Consider the following 23869-nt stretch of genomic DNA (forward strand, 5'->3'; position numbering starts at 1 on the left):
ATGCACACACACACACATATACACACACATACACATACACATACACACACATACACACACACACACACACATACACACACATACACACAAACAAACACATACACACACACACACACATACACACACACACACATACACACAAACAAACACACACATACACATACACACAAACAAACACATACACACACACACACACAAACACACACACACATACACACACAAACACAAAAAAGAACATTTCAGTACACAGTAAATGTTTAGGCCATTTCACTTAACTTAATTACCGATTATAGCTCAATTATTAACCACAACAACTTTGTCTTTATTCCACTTGATATTTACGGAATGATTACAAAATTACAGCAACAATAATGACTACATCAGTACAGCAATTTTATGTTTTTACTGAACCATATTAATGCTACAACAAGGACTATTCAAATTCTCCGTAAAACTGCAACTCACCCTCATGTAATACATGTTGCAATGTACATTAAGTCTGTATTGAACAAATTTAAATATGCACAGATTATAAAACTAATTTATATTCAAATCCAATAGGCAGGCAACAACACAAATACAACATGCACATGTAAAAAAATTTAATACAGCTTTTGTTTTTTGCTTTTATTCTGTCGAGTACAGATTTTCAGTAACACAGTATTTGCAGAAGAATTGGAGAAAGAGTTCAAGTATTACAGCTCCTTTATATATAACACCTTTTTTCAGGTGGTCAAAATCTAAAAGCTGCAGAAAATGAATGACAAAGCACAAAGATGAGACTCATGAGTCAAACACCAACCATGTTGGTTCCCAACGCATTCGAACAGAATGTGGGCGGGGCTGGCGGGTCAGGCAACCAACCAAGTACAATATTACAAAAGAAAGAAGGATGTATTGTTTATTTGAAATATAATTCACATTTTACGTAAACATTAGCACGAGTTGTGTTATTTGTGAAAGGCATCTGTCAAAAACACGAAATATATATATATGGCAAGCTGCCTGTAAAAAACAGTTAAGCAGTGATTATTGTGATGGTAAACAATTTATATTGAGATATTTATAAAATACATTCAAACACTGAGGAACATAACAAATATGTGTGTACTATGTGCGCGCATCAACATGGAACAGTTTTAAAGGCTATTTTCCACAAATCATTTTCAAGGATATTTTAAAATTGAGATGGAGGACAGGTAAAAAAAAGTAAAATGTGATGCTAAAGAGTGAAAACGCAGAGGGTTTGACCTGGTTTTTGGTTAGTTAATATCACTTTACATATAGACACAAGACGCATACTGACATGTGTTTAATGTCTTTACTGTCGGAAAACCCCCCAAAAAACATTAACTTGGGAAGTTGGGTTGGGACGAGACACAACTTCCATGTGACGAGCTATGAGTTTGGGTCCCACGAGAAGTAGACAATATGAAATCATGACAATCATGATATAATATTATTATAAATGAATTGTAATTTTAGGTTTATTTTAGTTTATATTTTCGTCACCATAGTTGGTGGCACTGCTTTTTTGAATGACAGCTTCTCAAAACGTAACAGTGCAAACCCTTCGTTTTGTCTGAGCCAAATGTAAATACATCTTTACACACGTTTTGACGCTGTTTTGCTAATGTTAGAGGCAGGACGACAGCGCCATCTGCAGTCCGACATCTTCAGGACAGCGTTCCAGGTGTGCGAGAGTAAAAAGGCCCCTCGTCCCGTTTCACAGGCGCATTTCTGTATTTCGATCACCTCCTTATCCCAATGACGACAAGACTAGCCACAACAACGTCCCGTGACCACTCTGAAGACGAGTGTGAGACGGAATGTACCATAGTCCATTCAAGAAATATCTCCATGTCTAGAATCCAAACTGCAATCAAAACACTACGACGTCATGCAAAAACAGAAAAGTACGAGTTAACAGTGTATTTATATAGACACAGATACTTAGATATATATTCATTACTTTCAGTTTCCCGTTTTGAGCAAAAAAAATGGAACCTTTTCCTATTCATAAGATATGATATTTGGCTTTAAATTGTTAATCACTATGACAATGATCGTACATTGTCATCCTGCTGAAACCCATGGATAAATCAGATTAAACCCATGATTCACTCAATCTTCAACTAACTCTCTCATATTCTTGTTTTAGCTGCTGCCCAATATAAATCCTTTTAATCTAAATCCGTTTTACAAATACATTTTAAAAAATAGTCTTTTCGGTATAAAGGGAGTTTTTGCGCGAGCATTTGTAGTCTTTTGAGTGCAGTTTGGGTCAGATACATGGTCAGATTACAGAGATGCTGAATAGTTTTGAGAGCTTTTGCCACGCAACGCTTTTTAGTCAACTAATCGTTCGGCTGCAGGGCATGTTTTTTAGTCCACCAAGAATTTATTTGACCGACAACAGCCTTTGAGCAGTCGAAACTGACAGGTATAAAAACAGAACCCGTTGTAAACACGCGGGAAACAAATCTTACAGTCAATTCATGGCACAAGATCTTGTCCCATTCCTATTTTTTATCGGCCCCGTCCTCCATCTGGATTCCAAAACAATCTGGACAAAGAAAACGATCTTTAATGAACAAACATGCACAAGTTCATCCCTTCTTGAGTTCTCTGAGTGACAGCGCCGACAGGATGCTGTTCATAACGACGGCTCCGGCATCGTAGAATATCAGCAGAATCAGTATGGACATGCAATATTTCTGCAACAACATAAAAATAACCATCAAGACATAATCAGAGTGAGCTTTTTCCTCCGTCTGACCCCTTCCTCTGCCTCCTAATCTATCTTACTTACTCACTTTATGTCACTAAATCCATACATTTGCTCTTTGATCTTCCTCTGGGCCAGTGATTCTCAGACTTTTCACACTTTTTGGGATTGTGTGTGGCTTTCCGAGTACCAACAGATCCAAAACCAGACTTTACCAGGCCTAAATTCTGAATAATCAGGTCTAAAATGAGACTTAACCATGGAGAAGGTAGTTTGCAATAATGACTCATCCAAAGAGTAACAAAACATTATACATTTAAAGAGTTTTGTATCTATACTACTGGTTTTCATGACTAAAAGCACAGATACACCAGGTCAAATATTACGCCAATACAAGTAAAAGGTGCTCAGACAAATAATAAAATACAGTAGGTTATTTGTACAAGATTTGTTTTATCCTGTTCAAAACAAAATCATTGCTAAGTTAAAACTGCAGATATTTTAATGACCCCTAAAACAGATTAAAGCCAAATCACAACAAACTGACTAATGAGTGAGATTGTGCCCATAAAATCTACTTCCGTAACAGTGGTTTGAAGCGTTTTTTTGTGTTTTTTTTATGTAGTGAAGTAGAAAGTATTATATTTGTGTTTCAAATGTAGTGGAGACAAAGTAAAAGAAAGCACTCAACAAAAAATGTACTCAAGTCAAGTAGAAGATCCTCAAAAACTGTATTTAATCAAATTTACAAACTCAAATAAAAGTAAAAGTAACAAAAGATCCACTACAGTAAAACGTACTTTTAAAATAAAGAGTAATTGTATTTTACAGATTTTGAGAACAATTAAAGTTTTGAATATGGTGATTTTGATAAAGAATTATGATGATTTATGGTGAATAGACCAATATTTTTTTCCAGTATTATTATTGTAGAACGCAAAAGTAATTTTTACTAAGTTTGATTGATTGATTGATTGATTGAAAGTATTTATGGACATTTATAGATGGAACAGTGTTTTCATCAAATATACTCAATTTACACATTTTTCATGCAATGAAAGGCTCAGATTGAGTCATAAAACTTATTTTCTCAGCTCAAGGCAATGTTTTGGAACCTTTGTTTGGCAGTTAACAATTATCTGATCACTAAATTAATTAACTGTTGTTTAAATAATGATTAGTTGTGATTAATCAATTAACTTGTCGTAGCCCTAATAGAAAGTAAAGATACCTGCTCCCAAATGTAGTGAAGAAAAAGTAAATTGTCTATTGTAAAAAATACTTAAAGTACAGCACAGATACATAAAGATTGTACAGTACTTTTATTTCCGTACTTTTCGCCACTGCTTTAAAGTAACCCATATGTCAATCTCAAAAAGGAAACATCATAAAAGTATTTAATCAATTATTAGTTTCAAATTTAAACATGTGATCTGTACTCACCATGAGATAGTGGAGGGAGCATCCTTCTTGTCGCATGTTCCCATCACACCCCTCATCACTGGGTATCTTACTAATGATGACACAGTAAAGACAGAAAGCTATGACTGCCCCCAACAGGCTGACGATGTTACTGCACACACACCCCTGGAGCTGGAGAAAACAAGGAAGCGTTTGTCAACTTTATAACTAAATACTTGTATCATAGATTATAGGACACATATTATACTTTTACCATTTTATAGCATTGTTCCAAAAACATATCTGAAGTTGTATTTAGCTTCATTCACACTTTGTTTCTTTAATCCTGTTTACTGGCTCGGCTTCTTTGAGCCTCAGAAAAACATTATGTTTACAATGTCTTCTGGAGGTCAATTGTGCTGATTTTAAATTCATCACAGACTCAAATCACCTTCATTACAACTGTGTGACTCAAATCACCTTCATTACAATACAGATAATGCATAATATGTGTCATTTATAACTAAATCTGTAGATGAAGATTAATGTTGACTTTACCAAATATCTGTTGGGGCTGCGCTCATTGGCCATGGCTAAAGCTCCTCCAGTTACAATCTGAAATCAATTGAGAACAGGTGGTTATACAATTTACAACTGATCTAATAAATGTCTAAAACTATTGGGACTTGACTTGGACTTTGAGCCCTGTGACTCGAGACGACTTGATGCTTTTCCTCACAAAATAGATGTTTTGAAAACAATTTTAACTTTACAATTGAAAGTTAGATGTACTTTAGTGTTTCTTTTATCTGAACAAACGGGGACATGTCTCTCCTCTCTAGTCTATTTGTAACCTGGACTTTTTTTGTTTTTTAAAGAAGAACCATTCACAAAGTTAGCAAAAATATGAGCTGTATTCAGTAATTTTATATAATTATTGAAAGAATTTTAAACTTGAAAACTTGGACTTGACTTGGACTTGACTTGGACTTGACTTGGACTTGACTTGGACTTGACTTGGACTTGACTTGGACGTGACTTGGATGTGACTTGGACTTGACTTGGACTTGACTTGACTTGGACTTGACTTGGACGTGACTTGGACTTGACTTGGACTTGACTTGGACTTGACTTGGACGTGACTTGGACGTGACTTGGACGTGACTTGGACGTGACTTGGACTTGACTTGGACTTGACTTGGACGTGACTTGGACTTGACTTGGACTTGACTTGGACGTGACTTGGACGTGACTTGGACTTGACTTGGACTTGACTTGGACTTGACTTGGACGTGACTTGGATGTGACTTGGATGTGACTTGGACTTGACTTGGACTTGACTTGGACTTGACTTGGATGTGACTTGGATGTGACTTGGACTTGACTTGGACTTGACTTGGACTTGGACTTGGACTTGACTTGGACTTAAAGACTTGGACTTAAAGACTTGGAGTTAAAGACTTGGAGTTAAAGACTTGGAGTTAAAGACTTGCTAAACACAGACTTGGTCCCACCACAGTTTGCACGTTCCCCCATGTCACATTAAAACATGCTCTGATAATAACTCGATACCTTCTTGCTGTGAGGCAAATGGGATTTTCTCACCAGTATTCCTATGAAGAGTGGTAACACAAAAAACTTGGGCATGTCGACGGGAGTAGCGTAAACCAGAGGAACAGAGAGCAGCACCTGGAACAGCCCGAATAAGATCGTCACTACCTGAAACAAACAGTGAGGAGGTTGTGAGTTAGACTCCTGGTCTCACTGAGTCAAACTGCCACAAAGTGAATGAATGAATTAGTTATAGTCAATCACGAAACAATGAAAGATTTGTGAACTTACTGCTGCACTTTCGAGGTCAAACCACCAGGCCAGGCGCTGTGCCACAGACAGGACAGGAGGGGGCGCTGTTTCCTCAGAAGACATGGTTCTGGAAATGAGAGAAAGAGAATGAATGCACTTGACTGGTTTGTTTTGAGTAAATATAAATCTGTTTTCACTAATGACACGTCAAAGAAATAACAAGATTGACAATATAACCATGGTGTAATTAAGAGACATTTTGGTAAAATATGTAGTTCTTTAGTTGTTTTTAGTCAGTTGGTGTCTAAGTTGAAAAAACATTTGTATTAGTGACATATTATACTACTTTTCTGTTTAAATCAATCAAAGAGTTTTATTTGTCGCTGCGTGTTCATTTAAATGGTAGAACTAGAAGAAGTAGTAAAAACGCACACATAAAATAGCTGTTTTTGCAGTTGTAATCACCCTAATGCCCTAATTCCATCTATTAAATAAATACAGCAATATTTAGAGACATTGATTACTTTCTTTTCAAATGTAGAAATTATAACAATCAAAGTGGCCTGTATGATAAATGGTTAAACAAAAACGATGGAACGATTTGGGGAAAATATCTAATTTCAGATTTTTCTGATTCTGTTCAAAGTTCGCATTTAATTAAATTGGAGTTTCCTCCTTGTGGGATCAATAAAAGTTCTTATATGCGTCCAGGAGAACTGCTTTTTTTTTGTTTTTGACAATTGTTTGATCTAAACTACAGGGTTTGCAGCTTTTAATGTTGAATAAAGGGCAAAAAAAAATTACCGTTTGCGATTTTTGCGAATTGCGTTTATTTGATTAATCTTGCAGCCATGTGTTGTAAAAATCGATATGCATTTAAACAAGTATCAATACTGAAATAAAATTGCAATATTGGACCTCGGAACTAGACTAGTACAAGACCAGATGGTAAAATTCTGAAAAATGCTAATACTTTTCAATTAAAATTACATTATATTCTATTCTTCTTTTTGTAAGGCATTGTGGCCTTTTGTCCAATATTGACATTGCAATAGTATGTAATGTTTTACCATCTTTGGTCATAAAAATAAGACCAGCTTAGAAAAATCTGTGCAGAGACTGAATTGTTCCTTCTGTAAATAGACGTCACTTTAACTGTGAAACAAATCGTTATTTATGAGCTGACTTTGCAGAAACAGTGATTTCTTTTCTTTTTCGTTTCCTTCGTTTTCCATCAACTTCCTGTTACAAATGTTGGCCCTGTCTATAACTCACACTTGTTTGCGTCTGAAAAGATGAAGTGAAAATGCTGTTGAAACGTTTTTTGAGCTGACAGTGAAAATAGGATTGAGCAATTAATCCTATAATATTTTTTTATTTTTTAAAAGATTTTTGCCCGTAAGCTTTATTGACAGGAAAGTAGTGTGAAATGGGGGATGAGAGAAGGGAGGACATGCAGTAAATAGTCAGAGTGGAACTCATGACACTGCAGCCGGCTGCACCTAGAGTAAAGTACAGATCCCCCCGTCCCCCTGGAGAGTCCTTGTCCCATGTGGAGGAGTTCAAGTGTCTCGAGAGGGAGCCTGAGATTGACAGGTGGATCAGTGCAGCGGCTGCAGTGATGTAGTCGCTGCATCGGACCGTTGTGGTAAAGAGGGAGCTGAGTCGAAAGGCAACGCTCTCTATTTACCGGTCGGTCTACGTTCTGACCTCACCTATGGTCATGAGCTTTGGGTAGTGACCGAAAGAACAAGATCACGGATACAAGTGATCAAAATGAGTTTCCTCCGCCGTGTGGCTGGGCGCTCCCTTAGAGATAAGGTGAGGAGCTCAGTCACACGAGAGGAGCTCGGAGTAGAGCCGCTGCTCCTCCACGTCGAGAGGAGCCAGCTGAGGTGGCTCGGGCATCTGTTCCGGGATACGTCCCCAGTGAGGTGTTTCGGGCATGTCCCACCGGGAAGAGGCCCCAGGGAAGAGCCAGGACACGCTGGAGGGACTATGTCTCTCGGCTGGCCTGGGAACACCTCGGGATCCCCCCGGAGGAGCTGGAAGAAGTGTCTGGGGTGAGGGAAGTCTGGGAGTCCCTGCTTAGACTGCTGACCCGGCCCCAGATAAGTTGCAGAAGGTGGATGGATGGATTTCTTCTTTTATAGTAATGTTTATGAAGGTTGTGTTAGCGACACACACACTAAGACAAACCAGTGCAGTGTTTTAGGAGAATATTCATGTTCATAATTCAGAGGTGAAATGTCTGTCGGGACATTTCACCTCTGAATTATGAACATAAGATATAAGATAAGATAAGATATTCCTTTATTGTCCCACATGGGGAAATTTCATTGATGCAACGCCGGTAGATACAGAGGTAGATACAGAAGAACAGCTCACTTATAGGAAGTCTGAAAAACACTCTCAGTAGAAGATCTCCTATAAACAAAAACTCCCATAGACAAAACCTCCCATTTCCCAACAATATGACAGACACAGTTCAAGTTCTCTGCTTCATCAAGACACAAATATACCAATATAATTATTCATTCATTTAAACCCTTAAATTGATGTTTTTTGTGGCCCTTGTACATGTTTTCTTATTAGCATTTTGCTGCTTCACTCACAAGATGGCCGCCGCACCTGTCACAGCAGCAGAACCACTGCTCTCTCTAGACTTTATTACCACCCATTGTTTTATGCTATACTGATTCTAGCCAAAGGAACAACATTTCCATGTAAACAAGTCCTGATCAAGTACAAGTCAGGTTTGTGGAGATGCAAGCCCACTAACCGTAAAGGCACATTACTATTCACTATTTAGTGCAATAAGAACATCTCCTTGCACGGTGGCAAAGGCAGTTAGCGCTCTTGCCTCCCAAGAAGGAGATCATGGGTTCAATGTGGGTTCTCTCCGGGTTCTCCGGCTCCGGCTCCTCCCACTGTTCAAAGAAATGTATGTGTTAGTTAAGATTGGAGACTCTAGTGAATGAATGTGAGAATGAACTGTCTGTAATGTCTGTCTCTGTGTTGGCCCTGCGACAAGTTGGCCACTGTCCAGGATGTACCCCGCCTAAGGCCCGAAGTCACTGGGATAGGCTCCAGTCACCCGCGACCCCGAAAGGGAACAAGCGGTAGAAAATGGATGTTGTTACAGCGTCTTTCCAACAATTTTACTTTTACACAAAAGATTTGTGTTAACAATATGAGATTATTTGAGTATTTCTGTTTTTTTCCTTCAGATGTCTTTTTTTTTTCTCATAGTATAACAAAATCCGAGATTTGGGACTTATTTAATGTTGTGTCTTTCCAGTTACATTAAATTCAAAATATACATCAGAAGTTATGTCCAGAAAGGTAAATCATTGAGTGGTTCTTCTGCAAATACATTTTCACTCAGTAAAATGTAAAATGCTTTTTATTTGTCTTTTACTTTACTTTATGAATCAGAAAGTGATTATAAAAAGCTGGTTTCATACTCGAGGAACATAAACAGACCCCAAGATTTGACTTTTGTTGTGCTAAAAACCAAACAACCACTAATAATTGTAAAATCCTGAAGCATTATTTGATGATTTATGTTCAACACCTCCCGGACCTGCACTCGCGTGGACCAAAGTTATGTCGGCATCCCTCGTTTCACACGTGTTTTCTCTAGATATACAATATATATATTTATATATTTCCCTGGTGATTTGGCAGATGTTTACGTCAGATGCCTTTCCTTTCATAACCGGGCGTAACACTTTGCATGGAGAGTGCAGTCGAGAAGTGTCTGAGCGTGACAAGTGCAAAGTACATATTGTTCTTGTATTTTCATTAGGTGTCTTGCTCTCTCTCTCTGCCTCTCTCTCTCTCTCTCTCTCTCTCCTCAAATGTCTCTCCCTCGTTCTCTCGCTCCAACATCTGTTTGTGATCCAGAACATTCCTTTGGCCCTGAGAGGCAAAACGCATGTGGATTTAATGAAGTGACAGCCGCTCTCCCATAGACTCCTCTTATCTTCTCTCTCCCTCTCTCTCCTGCTCTCTGTTTCTCTCTTCTCATCTCTTCCCGCTCTCTCGCTCTTCTCCCTCTAATCTTTCACTCTTCTCTTTTGTCTCTCCTCCCGTTATCTCCTTCCTCTCATTCTTCTCCTCTTTCTCTCTTTTCTCCTGCTCTTTGTTTGTTTCTTCCTCTTTCTCATTTTCTCCCCTTTCGCCCTCTCTCCTTTTCTCTCACCTCTCTTGTTTTTTTTTTCCTCCAAGTGTCACTCCCTCCCTCTCTCACTACACTCAATCCCCGGTCACTCTCTTTTCTCTTCTCTCTCGCCTCACGTTCTCTTTTCCTCTCCATCTTTCTCCCTCTCAACTTGTCTCTCACACCTTTTTCTTCCTGTCTCTCTCCCTTTCTCTCATCTCTCTTCATTTCTCTCTCCTTCATGTGTATTCCTCTCTTCCTCTGTCTCTCTCCCTCTTTACCTGACCTTTTTGCTTTGCTCTCTAGGCCTTTTTCTCATCCTGTCTCTCTTCTCTCTCTCCTTTTCTCCCACACCCGTCTTTACTCTCATTTCCTCTTTCACTTCACTTTTTTTCTCACTTCACTTTTTTTCTCTCTCTCTTCTCTCCCTCTGTGTGTGTTTGGTTTCCCTCTTCACTTCCTCATGTCCTGCACTGAAACACACCAAGTAAAACCTCATGAAATATATTTGTCTTTCAGAGTTAAACCAGATCTAAACCGTTTCTGTGACAGGACTAAACCAGGTCTAGACTAACGTCACAACACCACATCAAAACTGGGACTAAACTGGGCCAAAACTGGGCCTAAACTGGGCCTAAACTGAGACTAAACTGGGCCTAAACTGAGACTAAACTGGGACTAAACTGAGACTAAACTGGGCCTAAACTGAGACTAAACTGGGCCTAAACTGAGACTAAACTGGGACTAAACTGAGACTAAACTGGGCCTAAACTGAGACTAAACTGGGCCTAAACTGAGACTAAACTGGGACTAAACTGAGACTAAACTGAGACTAAACTGAGACTAAACTGGGACTAAACTGGGACTAAACTGGGACTAAACTTGGAACAGGACCAAACCGATTGAACATCTGGACTAAACTGAACCAAACCCTCACACGTCCTGATTTGGCCCTGTTTGAGCCCGTTTTAGACCTGATATAGACTTGATTTTGTTCGGTTCTAATCCTGATTTGGTCTTGAAAAAATTGGAAAAATTGGTCTGACCCTCAGAAATGATTCTCAGATTATTAAAATGTCATAAACAGTTACATCAGGCGTGATTAATGCTGCAATGATTAATCGACTATAAAAGATAATCAACTATAATCATTTATAATCATAATCGTTAACTGGACAATACAGACTATAACACATGTCAAACGACCTTTTATAACAAAGACAGCAACGTTATTACAACCAAATGTAATAAATTATAATAAATGATTTGTTGGTTTTCATGAATAATACACTTTCATAAATATTCTCCATCTAAAAACATTCTGTCGCCGTATTTCAACCTTTTTTTGGCTGATATTATATTTCAAAAGTCTAAATACACAATAGAAATCATTGTTCGTGACTGCCCTAGATGTAAGTAATCAGATTTATTTAGGATTGTTCTTACCTGTCCAGGTTTTGATAAAACTATGCAAAACTAATGTGGCAAAGACAAAAATGAAAAGGAAAAGATAAAGATTGAAAGCGTTATAGTAAATATCATCTTACTGTTGGGCTACTCTAAAAATCCACTGATACACGACGGTGACAGGGGCTGTAAACACACACCAACAATCAGATGAAGTTATGTGATTATTCTAGTAATCTGAGTTCCATATAAACGTACCCAATAGTACAGTAGAAGAGGGTCACGTGAATGCAGCGCTACATTTGACTAAATACATTGCCTTTATTGAAACACATACAAAAGGCCGATGTGAAATACTGAGCCGCTGTCACAGTAAAAGCCTGTTGGATTGAAGTAAGGCAAAGGTGGATAGAGCTCAGTTACATTTAGGCTATTTTAGTAACAGTTGAAAGAAACTGCAGTTTAGGCCCAGTTTAGTCTCAGTTTAGTCCCAGTTTAGGCCCAGTTTAGTCCCAGTTTAGTCCCAGTTTAGTCCCAGTTTAGTCTCAGTTTAGTCCCAGTTTAGTCCCAGTTTAGTCTCAGTTTAGTCCCAGTTTAGTCCCAGTTTAGTCCCAGTTTAGTCCCAGTTTAGTCTCAGTTTAGTCCCAGTTTAGTCCCAGTTTAGGCCCAGTTTAGGCCCAGTTTAGGCCCAGTTTAGTCTCAGTTTAGTCCCAGTTTAGTCCCAGTTTAGTCCCAGTTTAGTCCCAGTTTAGTCTCAGTTTAGTCCCAGTTTAGTCCCAGTTTAGTCCCAGTTTAGTCCCAGTTTAGTCCCAGTTTAGTCCCAGTTTAGGCCCAGTTTAGGCCCAGTTTAGGCCCAGTTTAGTCTCAGTTTAGTCCCAGTTTAGTCCCAGTTTAGTCCCAGTTTAGTCTCAGTTTAGTCCCAGTTTAGGCCCAGTTTAGGCCCAGTTTAGTCCCAGTTTAGTCCCAGTTTAGTCTCAGTTTAGGCCCAGTTTAGGCCCAGTTTAGCCCCAGTTTAGTCTCAGTTTAGTCCCAGTTTAGCCCCAGTTTAGTCTCAGCTTTCAACTGTATACAGAGCATCCGGAAAGTATTCACATATGAACATGTGCTTTTTGTTTTTTTCTTACATGTTCAAACAATTCAAATGACCTTCCTTCACGTCGTCATTGTGGAGAATTGGAATAAGTCTGTAACATAACAACATGTGGAAAACTTGAACTGTCCTGTCTCCTTCAGTCAAATGTAGTTTGAAATAACAGCAGTAAATGTAATAGTTCTCTTCTTACTGTGAGTATACAAAACATTTATGTTGACAATATGAAAAGAGTTGAACATTCGTGTTGCTTGTACCACTCCTTTAGATATGATTTAGTTCTAATTTTTTGCGTCAATGCTTTGAAAATACCAGATTTTGTGCTTTATTATCATGTTTTGTCTTTACAATTATGAATCAGATGTTCCAACCAGGCATGTACTCTTCCTGTAGTAGTAGTAGTAGTAGTAGTAGTAGTAGTATTTTATTGTAATAGTAATAGTAGTAGTTTCACCAAATACTTGATTACTCTTGATTTCTTGGACCAATACTTTACACTTGAAGAAACATTACTCCTACTTGAGTACAATTTTGGCTACTCTACCATCTCTGGGAATCGATTAGTATTAGTAGTAGTAGTAGTAGTAGTAGTAGCAGCATTAGTAGTAGTATTAGTATAAGTAGTAGTAGTAGCAGCAGTAGTAGTAGTATTAGTATATTAGTATTAGTAGTAGTAGTAGTAGTAGCAGCAGTATTAGTATTAGTATTATTATTAGTAGTAGTAGTAGTAGTAGTAGTAGCAGCAGTAGTAGTAGTATTAGTATATTAGTAGTAGTAGTAGTAGTAGTAGTAGCAGCAGTAGTAGTATTAGTATTAGTAGTAGTAGTAGCAGCAGTAGTAGTAGTATTAGTATTAGTAGTAGTAGTAGTAGTAGTAGTAGTAGTAGCAGCAGTAGTAGTAGTATTAGTATATTAGTAGTAGTAGTAGTAGTAGTAGCAGCAGCAGTAGTAGTAGTATTAGTATATTAGTAGTAGTAGTAGTAGTAGTAGTAGCAGCAGTAGTAGTATTAGTATTAGTAGTAGTAGTAGTAGTAGCAGCAGTAGTAGTAGTATTAGTATATTAGTAGTAGTAGTAGTAGTAGTAGTAGTAGTATTAGTAGTATTAGTAGTAGTAGTAGCAGCAGTAGTAGCAGTATTAGTATTTGTAGTATTAGTAGTATTAGTAGTAGTAGTAGCAGCAGTAGTATTAGTAGCAGCAGTAGTAGCAGTATTAGTATTTGTAGTATTAGTAGTATTAGTAGTAGTAGTAGTAGTAGTAGTAGTAGTAGTAGAAGTAGTGGTGATAAATACGAATGCCTGGTACACTGTTAAGCTGTAATAACCATCGGCAGTAGTTTAATTTTGTCCCGTGTTAGAAAAACAAAACAGGCATAAACTCACGCGTTCGCGGCGCGCGCCCTCGATCGCCTCCGTCAAACGTTTACGTCGGAAAATTCCCAAAACGAGATGCAATTTGGAGAATGTGCAAAAAAACATATGGGAACAAGGGAGAGGAAGCGTAGGAGGAGTCTTCCCGATAATCTCATCTGCGCAGCTACAAAACAAAAAAACCCCAACAGGGCGAGGGTCCTGTTGCTGTAATACCGTAACTCACGCACTGCGCATCGCCCCGTGACCAACGTAAACATAACGGGAGAAAGACGGACGGAATTAAACGCCCGACGGCGAGATCGTGGACAAAAGTGCCGAGTTGTTTAGATTTGTGGTGGAGAAAGTGAAAACGAGGTGAGTGTTCGTGGTGAAAAGCGTGCGTCGTATATGATGGGTGCAGTTGGGTGCAGTTGGGTGCTGTTGGGTGCTGTTGGGTGCTGTTGGGTGTAGTTGGGTGCAGTTGGGTGCAGTTGGGTGCTGTTGGGTGCTGTTGGGTGCTGTTGGGTGCTGTTGGGTGTAGTTGGGTGCAGTTGGGTGCAGTTGGGTGTAGGTGGGTGTAGGTGGGTGCAATTGGGTGCAGTTGGGTGCAGTTGGGTGCTGTTGGGTGTAGTTGGGTGCAGTTGGTGTTACAATACGTTTGGAGCACTGCAAAAAAATGATTGACTTGGATTTTCGAATATTTCTTGTAGTATTGACTAAGAAAACGGCATTCAGCTTACTTCTACGGGGAAATTAAAAATATAGCTATAGTGTAGATTGAAAGCAGTAACATTGTCCTCATTTATGCATTCTTTTGGCTTTATAACACCTTTTGGGACCTTAAAGTTGGCTATTTCAGGCAGTGCATCTTAAAACAATGTGTATGCACTAAATTGTTTTCAACATAATACTACTCAATTGAAGTACAAAGTAGAGGACCAAGAAATTCAAGTAAGTGTAAAAATTATACTGGGAAAACTACTAAAGTGAAAGTAACGGTTAATAAGACAGTGTTAATATAATTGGAAGGACAAAACATTAAATAAATCACAAAAAGATGCATTTTTAAAGAAGAGACACCAAAATTACATAAACTAACTCATATCTGAAGGATCTTTGAAAAAAAAAATTCTACTCAGAGAAATTGAAGTTGCAAAGACTCCACCTGTTGAAGGCGTTTAAATCGGGCTAAAATTAGTAGCTGCTCGGTGTTGAGTTGGGTGAAGACAAGGGTTAACAGCGTCAGCACTATAATCTTAATTTCATTTTCTAAATCTTTCTAAATATAAATTTTCTAAATCTTTCACACCAAGCTCCTCCCGAGGTAATACGTGGCCACCTGATTTAAACCTGGACTATATCAGGTTTAAAATGAGACTTAACCATTATAAACCTGATTCAGCACTACTTTAGTTTGTTTAGGTTGTTCTAAATAAAGATTCCCCAAATAAAGACGTGAATAGATTTGTCTCTACAGAAAACAAAAACAAAAGATGTCTTTGTACTCCAGTTTCCAGACAAATACTGACCTAGGGATGTCAAGCTTATTCTGTTAATCAATAATTGTGATTATTCAGGTTAGTAACTAAGTACTAAAACATGATAATCCTGACAATTTTAAAAGCAACATTTTGGCTTTTTAAATCAACCTATCGCCCAAAAGGGATTTATTCCGGCTGTTTTGGTTGCATTAACTTTATTTTGTTTTTCAGAAAGTTATATTTCATAAAGCTGGTGAAGAACTTGGACGAATAATACAAGTTAGATCATTTGAATAAAACAAAATGTAAGATTTCACCATTACTTTGTCGTAATCTCAGTAATTGTCAATAATTGTTCAATCTGAATCAGTTTATTGCCATTGTCAGTGAACAATTCACAAACTAAGACCTTGCTTCTGTGTTAAGGTGCAACATAAAACAATACATAATAATAATAATAATAATAATAATAATAATAATAATAATAATAATAATGGTAAAAACAAAATAAGATGAAGTCAGGGCTGCAGCCGATCACCTTCTCAACAGAGGCTCAATGCGCTGCATCTCTGAGGATGGACTGATCCTCTCCCACTTGAGGTCAGGAATGATGGTGGTGCTACACAAACTGAATTTCCAAATGAAAGAATATGCATGTGTATTATCTGTGAACACAGCCAGAGTCGCTGATTCTCTTGATCTGTTTCCATGGTCCTCAGCAGGAGATGGCGGTGGCGGTGAACCGAGACCTGACGGTGCAGGTCTTGGCCGACTCCAACACAGTGAAGCTCATGGACAGTAAACAAGCTCTGAGGGCGGCCGTGCAGAAAGGAGAGCCCAAGTGTCTGGGGGTGAGTGCACACTTTGAACAGAGGTTACCACTCTTCATAGGAAGGCTGGAGACTGCTCTGATGCTTTGAGACTTGACTTGATCAAATGGACCAGACCTGGAACTGGACTTGGATTTGGAGCCCTGTGGCTTGAGAAGACTTGGTGTTTCTCCTCAAGAATGTGTTTGGAGAACCCTAACCCAAGTGTTTGAGTATTTTGTTTTGTTTTTAGGAAGAACCATTTACAAAAAATAATGTCAATTGCAAAATACAAGCTATTTTAAGTAATTGTGTAAAGACTTGAAGGGACTTGAACCTTGAAGCACAGAACATGGGACCTTACCTGTCTTTGACCTGGGACTCGACTTGGACTTGAGGACAAAGACTTGGCAAAATGATTTGATATTGATAAAACGATAAAAGACTCTCAGTATTGATTGTAGGGCTGCTACATTTAATTGACTAATTGTGATTAGACAACAATTAAAAAAAAAAAAAAGGTCCTATTTTGATGATGGTAATGTTATCTGGACTATTCAGACTGCAAAACACATTCGAAAATACTTTTTTATAATAAAGACAGTGGCATTAATACATCAAAATATCAAAATAATGGTCTTCCGTCATCATATTTCAGCCTTTATTTGGTTGATAATGTATTTAAAAGGTCTTTATGTTTAAAAGAGTCCACTACTAAAACAATCATTAGTTATAGTATAATATATAGTTGTATTAATTGACCAGCTCTAATAAGATCCTCACAGGAGTTTCACATTATTACTTATTATGTTGATGCAGCTTAAAAAAGGAAAATGGATTTCTATTTTATCTTGATTAGATGATTAGATAATATAATAGATAATAGATCGATAATATTGCCCACCTGTATTTCATGGTGATGTTTGTGCTGTTTGTGTTGCAGGTGAGTCAGCTGATGTTGGGCCTCCTGATCATGACTTACTCCATCCCTCTCCACCTGACGGAGCACACGGAGTTGGTGTGGTTGGGAGTGCCCTGGTGGAGCGGACTCACTGTCAGTAACTCAAAATAGATTGTGTTCACTCCACATCACAACTTTAGAATCCCTATTGTTCAAACTGAGCTGGAGCAGGTCAGAATTGCAGATTTGTTGACCTGGTTTATGGTTCATGTCTCTGTGATTACTAGGCTCACTGGACTTTCTGATTGGGTTGTCACCTGGAGAACCAACATATGTAAACACAAACAACTTTTATATCTTTTACAATCTTTTGTTTGTGTGACTAAATCAACTTTAATAGGCTGCAATCGTGTTCTAGAATGTTGTGGTAATACATAATAATTTCAGATGTACCTCTAGAGGAGATGAACTGTTTTTAAATGTATGTAATGCAAAACTACCCCAAAGAAAGTATTATTTTGTGCAGAGAATGTCAGTGTTTTGTCTAAAACCTTGAGTTAAAAACTTAATTTTTCCTTATTAGTGTGGTATCGAAATCAAGTATGACATTCTATTGTGACAAAACGAGTTTGGGATTCATTTGTTCATCTTAATAACACCACTTTCTGAAGCAATCATTTGTTTTTTATTCATTTATGGTGACAGAGAAAAGGACAGAAACACAATAATTACAGAGCCATGAACCATAAACCAGGTCAAAAAGATCTGAATCTGACAGTTGAACAGTCTCTTGTCTCTTGCTCAGTTTTAAACTGTAGGAGTTCTAATGTCACCTTAACAAAACCTATTGTTATCAGTAAAATCCATATTTAAACATGTTTACTTTACTTTACTTTACTTAATGTCATCATTTATAATTAGCATTCCATTTCCTGATTTCCGTCTTTACAGTTTGTCGTCGCTGGAGTCGTTGCTATCCTCTTGGAACGTCACTGCACAATAAATAACGTGAGTATGACTCTTCTATAAATTATTTTGTGAAGAATGAATTTAGCTGTGCAGAAACTATGATGATGATGCTGCAGTGGAGACGTGGCAGAGGAAAATGAGAGGAATCTTTTCGTATGTGGTTTAGCGTCTGCATTGTCCAGATAACAATTATGATTGTGAAAATACCACTACAATTATGTTTATTTGATTAATCGTTGCAGCCCAATATTGAACAGAGGTGAAAGAAGTACTCAAAAGTAAAAGTACAGATATATGTGCAAATATGTACATATATTATGTGCAAATATGTACTCAAGTAAAAGTCAAAGTATAACTTGAAAAAAATCTACTCAAGTAAAAGTTTGTAAGTAAATAAAAAGTTTTTTTTTTTTTAGATTTTCAGAACTTTTAAAGCATCTAAAGATTTTTAAAAAGCAGTGAGTCTCTGTGTTGTGCCATTTCTTCAGCTTCTTGCACAAACCAAAGAAAGGCAGTCGCAGTCTGTGAATGACACTATAAATAAATGTAATTTAGCCCATTTTAACTAATTATTACTGTTATTTCAGCCTAATATGCAATTATATAGTTGCTATTTCTATTGTTTTTTTTACTCATACATTATAATATCTCGAGGCTGTGGGGGGTTTGGATACATTTTTTTATCTCCTAAGGGGGGCCCGCCAGAAATGTTTTTGAGAGGCTCTGTGTCTGAAATGTATAAATAAATTGATTGATTCACTTCCAAATCACCCCACCCCATAGTGTCACAGTTCTGCTGTTGTAACATAAATGCTTTTAATCTCAAATAATTATTCGGCTAATAAAGATTTTGGTCGACTAATATACCATCGGCTGATAAATCAACTAATACTTTTACATTTGTACTTTATCCCACTGATATTGTATTGTCTTATTACAAAAAAGTACAAAATCTGTGATGTTTCATGCTGCATAACGTTCAGGTTTTGGTCGTTCCGCTTGTCGTCTCCCCTTTCCATCATGGCCGGCCGCCTTACCTTGATCTTATCTGGTGTTATTGTTTCCTGCTGTGTTTATTGTCCATCTTTAGCTCCGAGCCTGTTTAGCCGTGAGCGCCGTCTCTACTGTGCTCTCCATCGTGGCCGTCATCACTTACTCCGTGGACATCGAAAGGAATCCAGCAACTCCCTGCATCAAACAAATGTATGACACGTGCGACGACATGCACTACGCCACCGTGAGTTCCTCTAAATACACTAAATGCACTTTTTCCCCCTTATTTTTCTCTGTGGATCTATTGTTTTGCTCTGTATGGTAAAATAGAAACGCAAAGTAGTGTTTCCGTTGTTGTTGTTGTTGTTGTTGTTGTTGTTGTTGTTGTTGCTGCTACTGGAGATAAAGGACACTTCAACTGACGTCCAACAATTAATCTCCTCAACACAGACTTTGAAGCACAAGAAGTTAAACTTTATGTGTGGGATTCAAAAGTCTGTATAAGTGATAAATGTGAGGATTTGGTATCGAAATATTGATATGTTGATACTGACAGTAGTATCGAAAAGTATTGATACTTAACTTAATTTTGGGACATTTTATTGTTCACAAACATTGTTCATATTTTATGTTTTCTGCACATATGTATTTACTTTTCATTGTAGTAATAGTCATAATAATGATAGGCATGATCAAATTGTTCATAGTTGAGGAGTTTCGATGCATTTTACTCATGGATCTATTAAAATATCTGCAGGGTATTGCTAGGGTAATGAACCTGTTGTGAGTTGCCCCTAGTGGTCAGTCCATTGGAACTGCAGTAAAGAAAAGACCTCCACTGTCCAGAAAATATATTTTCCATAGAGCGCAAAGTAAAAACAAAGCTTTAACAATGGTCAGATTTTGTGGCAATTTCTACCTATTTTCAGATCATGAACGCCGTTGAAAATTGTTCCATTTGCTTTAAAACAGCTTTTTAATCTTTAGTTTTCATTGGTCAGAGCGGTGAAGTGGTATGTCCTCCTCGAATACGCTCGTGGACTGAGAACTACCGAATGTAGCCAACAGCTAAAGGCTACATTGAAATTGAGTGCTGCCATTGGATCAAAACGGGGGCCGAAGCTTGATTTTATAACAAAACTCTAGCAGTGAAATAATGTGAATGTTTGGGTAGAAAGAGGCGGAATACAAGAAAACCGCTCAGCTGTCTCGCTGTTGTGGTGGTTTGTTTTGCTGTTCCTCAGTATAAATGGCTCTAATTGTATTTCAGCTGTGACTTTGGCTGCTGCAGAACATTCCTCTTTTTTTATTTCACTGGTCGAGGAGAAAGCTCTATTCAGATCGACATAATGAGGGGTAATGACCTGATCCAGGAAATGCACAAAACACTTGCTTTAGAGAGACAAAAACATGGCAATGTGTTATTTACATCCTTTTTTACATGAATATATGATAACGATTGAATAAGCAATCCTTGAAACTGTACATACATACACGTTTTATGTATATATAAAATCCTTGTTTTATGTATATATAAAAGCCTTGTTTTATGTATATATAAAAGCCTTGTTTTATGTATATATAAAAGCCTTGTTTTATGTATATATAAAAGCCTTGTTTTATGTATATATAAAAGCCTTGTTTTATGTATATATAAAAGCCTTGTTTTATGTATATATAAAAGCCTTGTTTTATGTATATATAAAAGCCTTGTTTTATGTATATATAAAAGCCTTGTTTTATGTATATATAAAAGCCTTGTTTTATGTATATATAAAAGCCTTGTTTTATGTATATATAAAAGCCTTGTTTTATGTATATATAAAAGCCTTGTTTTATGTATATATAAAAGCCTTGTTTTATGTATATATAAAAGCCTTGTTTTATGTATATATAAAAGCCTTGTTTTATGTATATATAAAAGCCTTGTTTTATGTATATATAAAAGCCTTGTGAGAGCATCTGTTGTGGACATTTAGTGCAACTGAGTGAGAATGAAATAAATAGTATGGAGTCAAAAAGTTGCCTTTGTGGTGGTATAAATGTTTTGCAAAAAGCAGTGCCACCGCTCCCATTAAACACGTAACGTGCAGTGGAAGGGTCACCAACCTGACCAGGCAGTTTTGGCTCTAGGTGACTGTGGAGCAGGGGCAGAGCAGGGATATTTAGGGACTGTGGGGGGCCCTCATAATAAACTGAGTAATGAGTTGCTAATAATATTACATCCAAAATGCACCAGAATACAGGAAATTATTTGATTTATTTTTTAAACTTCTTGTTTGAGACCTCCTCAAAATGGTTTGGGGGCCTGGGGCCACCACTGAGTATTTCTGCTTAGGGCACCCAAATGGCAGCGGCCCTGCTCAGAAGATACAGTGATAATTTTGTAACACAAACAATAACATTTCGTATTTGTAAAATGTATGTTTCAATGAACATAACATACATATAAAAAATAATAAATAACATAAGTATTTAAATTTAAGATCTTTTATTTTCTGAATTGGGGGAATTAGACATCGTTATATTCTAAAGAACTGCAGCCACAATGATTTTCAAATTCAAACTATTCAAAATGCATTTACAATATTTGTTTTACTATAAAGTTCAACACATTGATCATAAGTTGCTCTGTGATGAGGCTAGAACAGGGGTGCGCGCTGTGTAACGCAGAGGAAGGAGGAGAGATGAAGTTCTGGTTAAGCTCAACCTTCTATCGTTAGTGTAGTTGTGGAAAAGTATATGTGGAAAACCAAACAAACTTTTAATCAGTGCCGTTTACCAACAGTCAAATATGTTCCTCTAAACCACATGCGTTTACTGACTATGTACGATTAGAAAAGATTTCAACTGCCGCTGCTGCCGCACTTGCTGATATATTTCATTTTCATCCACAGAAGCTGAGTAAAGGCGTGAAGTCGGCGCTGCTCCTCTTCACTCTGGCTCAGACTGTGATCTCTGGAGTTCTCTGTTTCCTGCTCTTCAGACAGAAACGCAGCTTTCATAGCTACGACGTAAGAAACAACAGCCTCTAAGACTCATTTCATTTGCATATGATAAATGTAACTTTATGATGAATATATTTTACAAACTAAGCGAGCCCCGTTCCTGCACTTGCACCCAGGTTAACACATCATACCGATGACTCCCTCAGACACCTTTCTTCAAGACAAAAGCTTTAAGACAATATTGAATGATTTGAACAGGTGCATTTCTCTTTCAGATATGGTTTAGTTTTTGTAATTTTCCGTCGATCCTTTGAAAATACCACATTTAGTGCATTGAATAATAATATTGTCCTTCCAATGACTCAACTTCAAATCATACATCGCAGTGCGTTCAGGGCAAGCAGTGAGTGACCAATAAAATCTAAAATTACAGCGTGTCACAACTGTATATAAATTGTTCTGAACTATATCCAATAAAGGCCGGTTTTCCCCTCACTTCTGCTGCTGAAGCCCGGCTGCTCAGTCTGTGGGCGTGTTCAGGGGCCCGTTCATGCTCCGCTCTCTAACATGAGCTTTTAGAGCCAGAGCGGACAGCAGCTTCTTTTAGAGCTCTAGCTTTAGATGGTTTTACTTAAATAACACACATTTATCAAGGTAAAGTTATTAAAGTTAATGCTTGTTATTGTCACTGTGTTTCACGAGCCGCTCTCATGGACCGTCTGATTTAGCGAGGTCAAAAAATGCTGTGGCTTCATCCGAGGTCATTCTGCTTTCTGTCTGGAGAATCGTCTTGTAAAATGTTTTGTCTTTCGACTGTTGTTCTGGAGACAAATGACCACATCTGATACAGTTTGTTCAGGGAAAGATTCATTTCTAACGCCTGATTATTTAAACATCTTTACTCTGTTTCAGCCTCTTAACCACGACGCCGTCTCTACACAGGCCGTGTTAACTGCAAACGGAGACTGACTCTGCAGACAACTTTTAATCCTGGGGAGATATGAGCGCACATATTTTATATATTCACAACATTGTATAAGAAAGGTTTATTTAAACTGCTAATGTCGTCTGAAATGTGAGTTTGGGTTTTAGTTTAGATCAAACGGTACAGGAAGAGGAAAGGGTTTGTCTGTGGAGAGGCGAGCGCGTTCTGAGTCAAAGTACATGATTTTCAATGTATTTTCTTTTGTGCAATTACATAAATCCTAGATGTAGTAGAAATGTTTGATGTGGACTAGATTTTGATTTGATTTAGTCCCTGTTGGATTTCTACATCTTTGCTCATGTTTAACAGTTTGAATGTTAGCAGAGGATGTCACTGTGCACACTATTATTTTATTATTTTCACTACTTTTTGTTACATTTTGTGCAAATATGAAATGTCTTTCTTTTGTTTGTTTGTATGTATACTGTGAGGGTTTCAGTGTGGTTTAGCAGTCAAAAATGCCGTGTAATTTGAAAGAAATATATATATATAAACCAAATGTTCTGCAATTAACATCTGGGTTGTGTTTAAAGTCGTCATTTCACTCCAAAAGACACAAGACATGAAGTTTCTTTGCCAAAAATGTCTGATTTTGAGCCAAATGTTTGAATAAAAGTTCCTGCAGTGACCTTGTCTTATTTCCTAACTCTTTTTTAAAAGATGGGTTGGGACATTTCTGAGGATTTGTTTTGAAGGAAAAGAGAAAAATTGTTATGAAGTAAGACCTGCTTTAGGTTTAGTCAGTGTCCGAGTGTACGGTTGTTCTGGTTTAGCCCTTTTTTTAGACCAGTTTGAATAAACTACTGTCCAGTGGTGGATGAATTACGCCATTTATGTTAC

General features: G+C 37.6%; 2 protein-coding genes across 3 annotated transcripts; one reads left to right on the top strand and one right to left on the bottom strand.

Moving 5' to 3' along the window:
- Nucleotides 1-875: 875 nt before the first annotated feature.
- LOC140377925 (uncharacterized) lies at nt 876-14112 on the bottom strand. The gene is made up of 6 exons (XM_072463542.1): nt 13974-14112; nt 5972-6059; nt 5735-5848; nt 4688-4744; nt 4172-4321; nt 876-2717 (listed from the first exon to the last, which is right to left on the bottom strand). The coding sequence occupies exons 2-6, from the start codon at nt 6053-6055 to the stop codon at nt 2610-2612; spliced, it is 513 nt and encodes a 170-aa protein (XP_072319643.1). The 5' UTR covers nt 6056-6059; nt 13974-14112; the 3' UTR covers nt 876-2609.
- A 24-nt stretch (nt 14113-14136) lies between these two features.
- Nucleotides 14137-23650, top strand: tmem176 (transmembrane protein 176). Of its 2 annotated transcripts, none has more exons than XM_072463540.1 (7): nt 14137-14318; nt 16144-16275; nt 17177-17287; nt 18086-18142; nt 19194-19340; nt 21994-22110; nt 22957-23650. In XM_072463540.1, exons 2-7 carry the CDS (start codon nt 16150-16152, stop codon nt 23011-23013), a joined length of 615 nt encoding a protein of 204 aa, XP_072319641.1. In that variant the 5' UTR covers nt 14137-14318; nt 16144-16149; the 3' UTR covers nt 23014-23650. The 2 variants fall into 2 exon arrangements, with proteins under 2 accessions (XP_072319641.1, XP_072319642.1); XM_072463541.1 differs by having other exon boundaries at nt 14168-14318; nt 16147-16275.
- The last annotated feature ends 219 nt before the right edge of the window (nt 23651-23869 follow it).

This window comes from Eucyclogobius newberryi, unplaced genomic scaffold (assembly GCF_026437365.1).
Source record: "Eucyclogobius newberryi isolate DKJ021-1_F unplaced genomic scaffold, fEucNew1.0.hap1 SCAF_4, whole genome shotgun sequence".
NCBI lineage: Eukaryota > Metazoa > Chordata > Actinopteri > Gobiiformes > Gobiidae > Eucyclogobius > Eucyclogobius newberryi.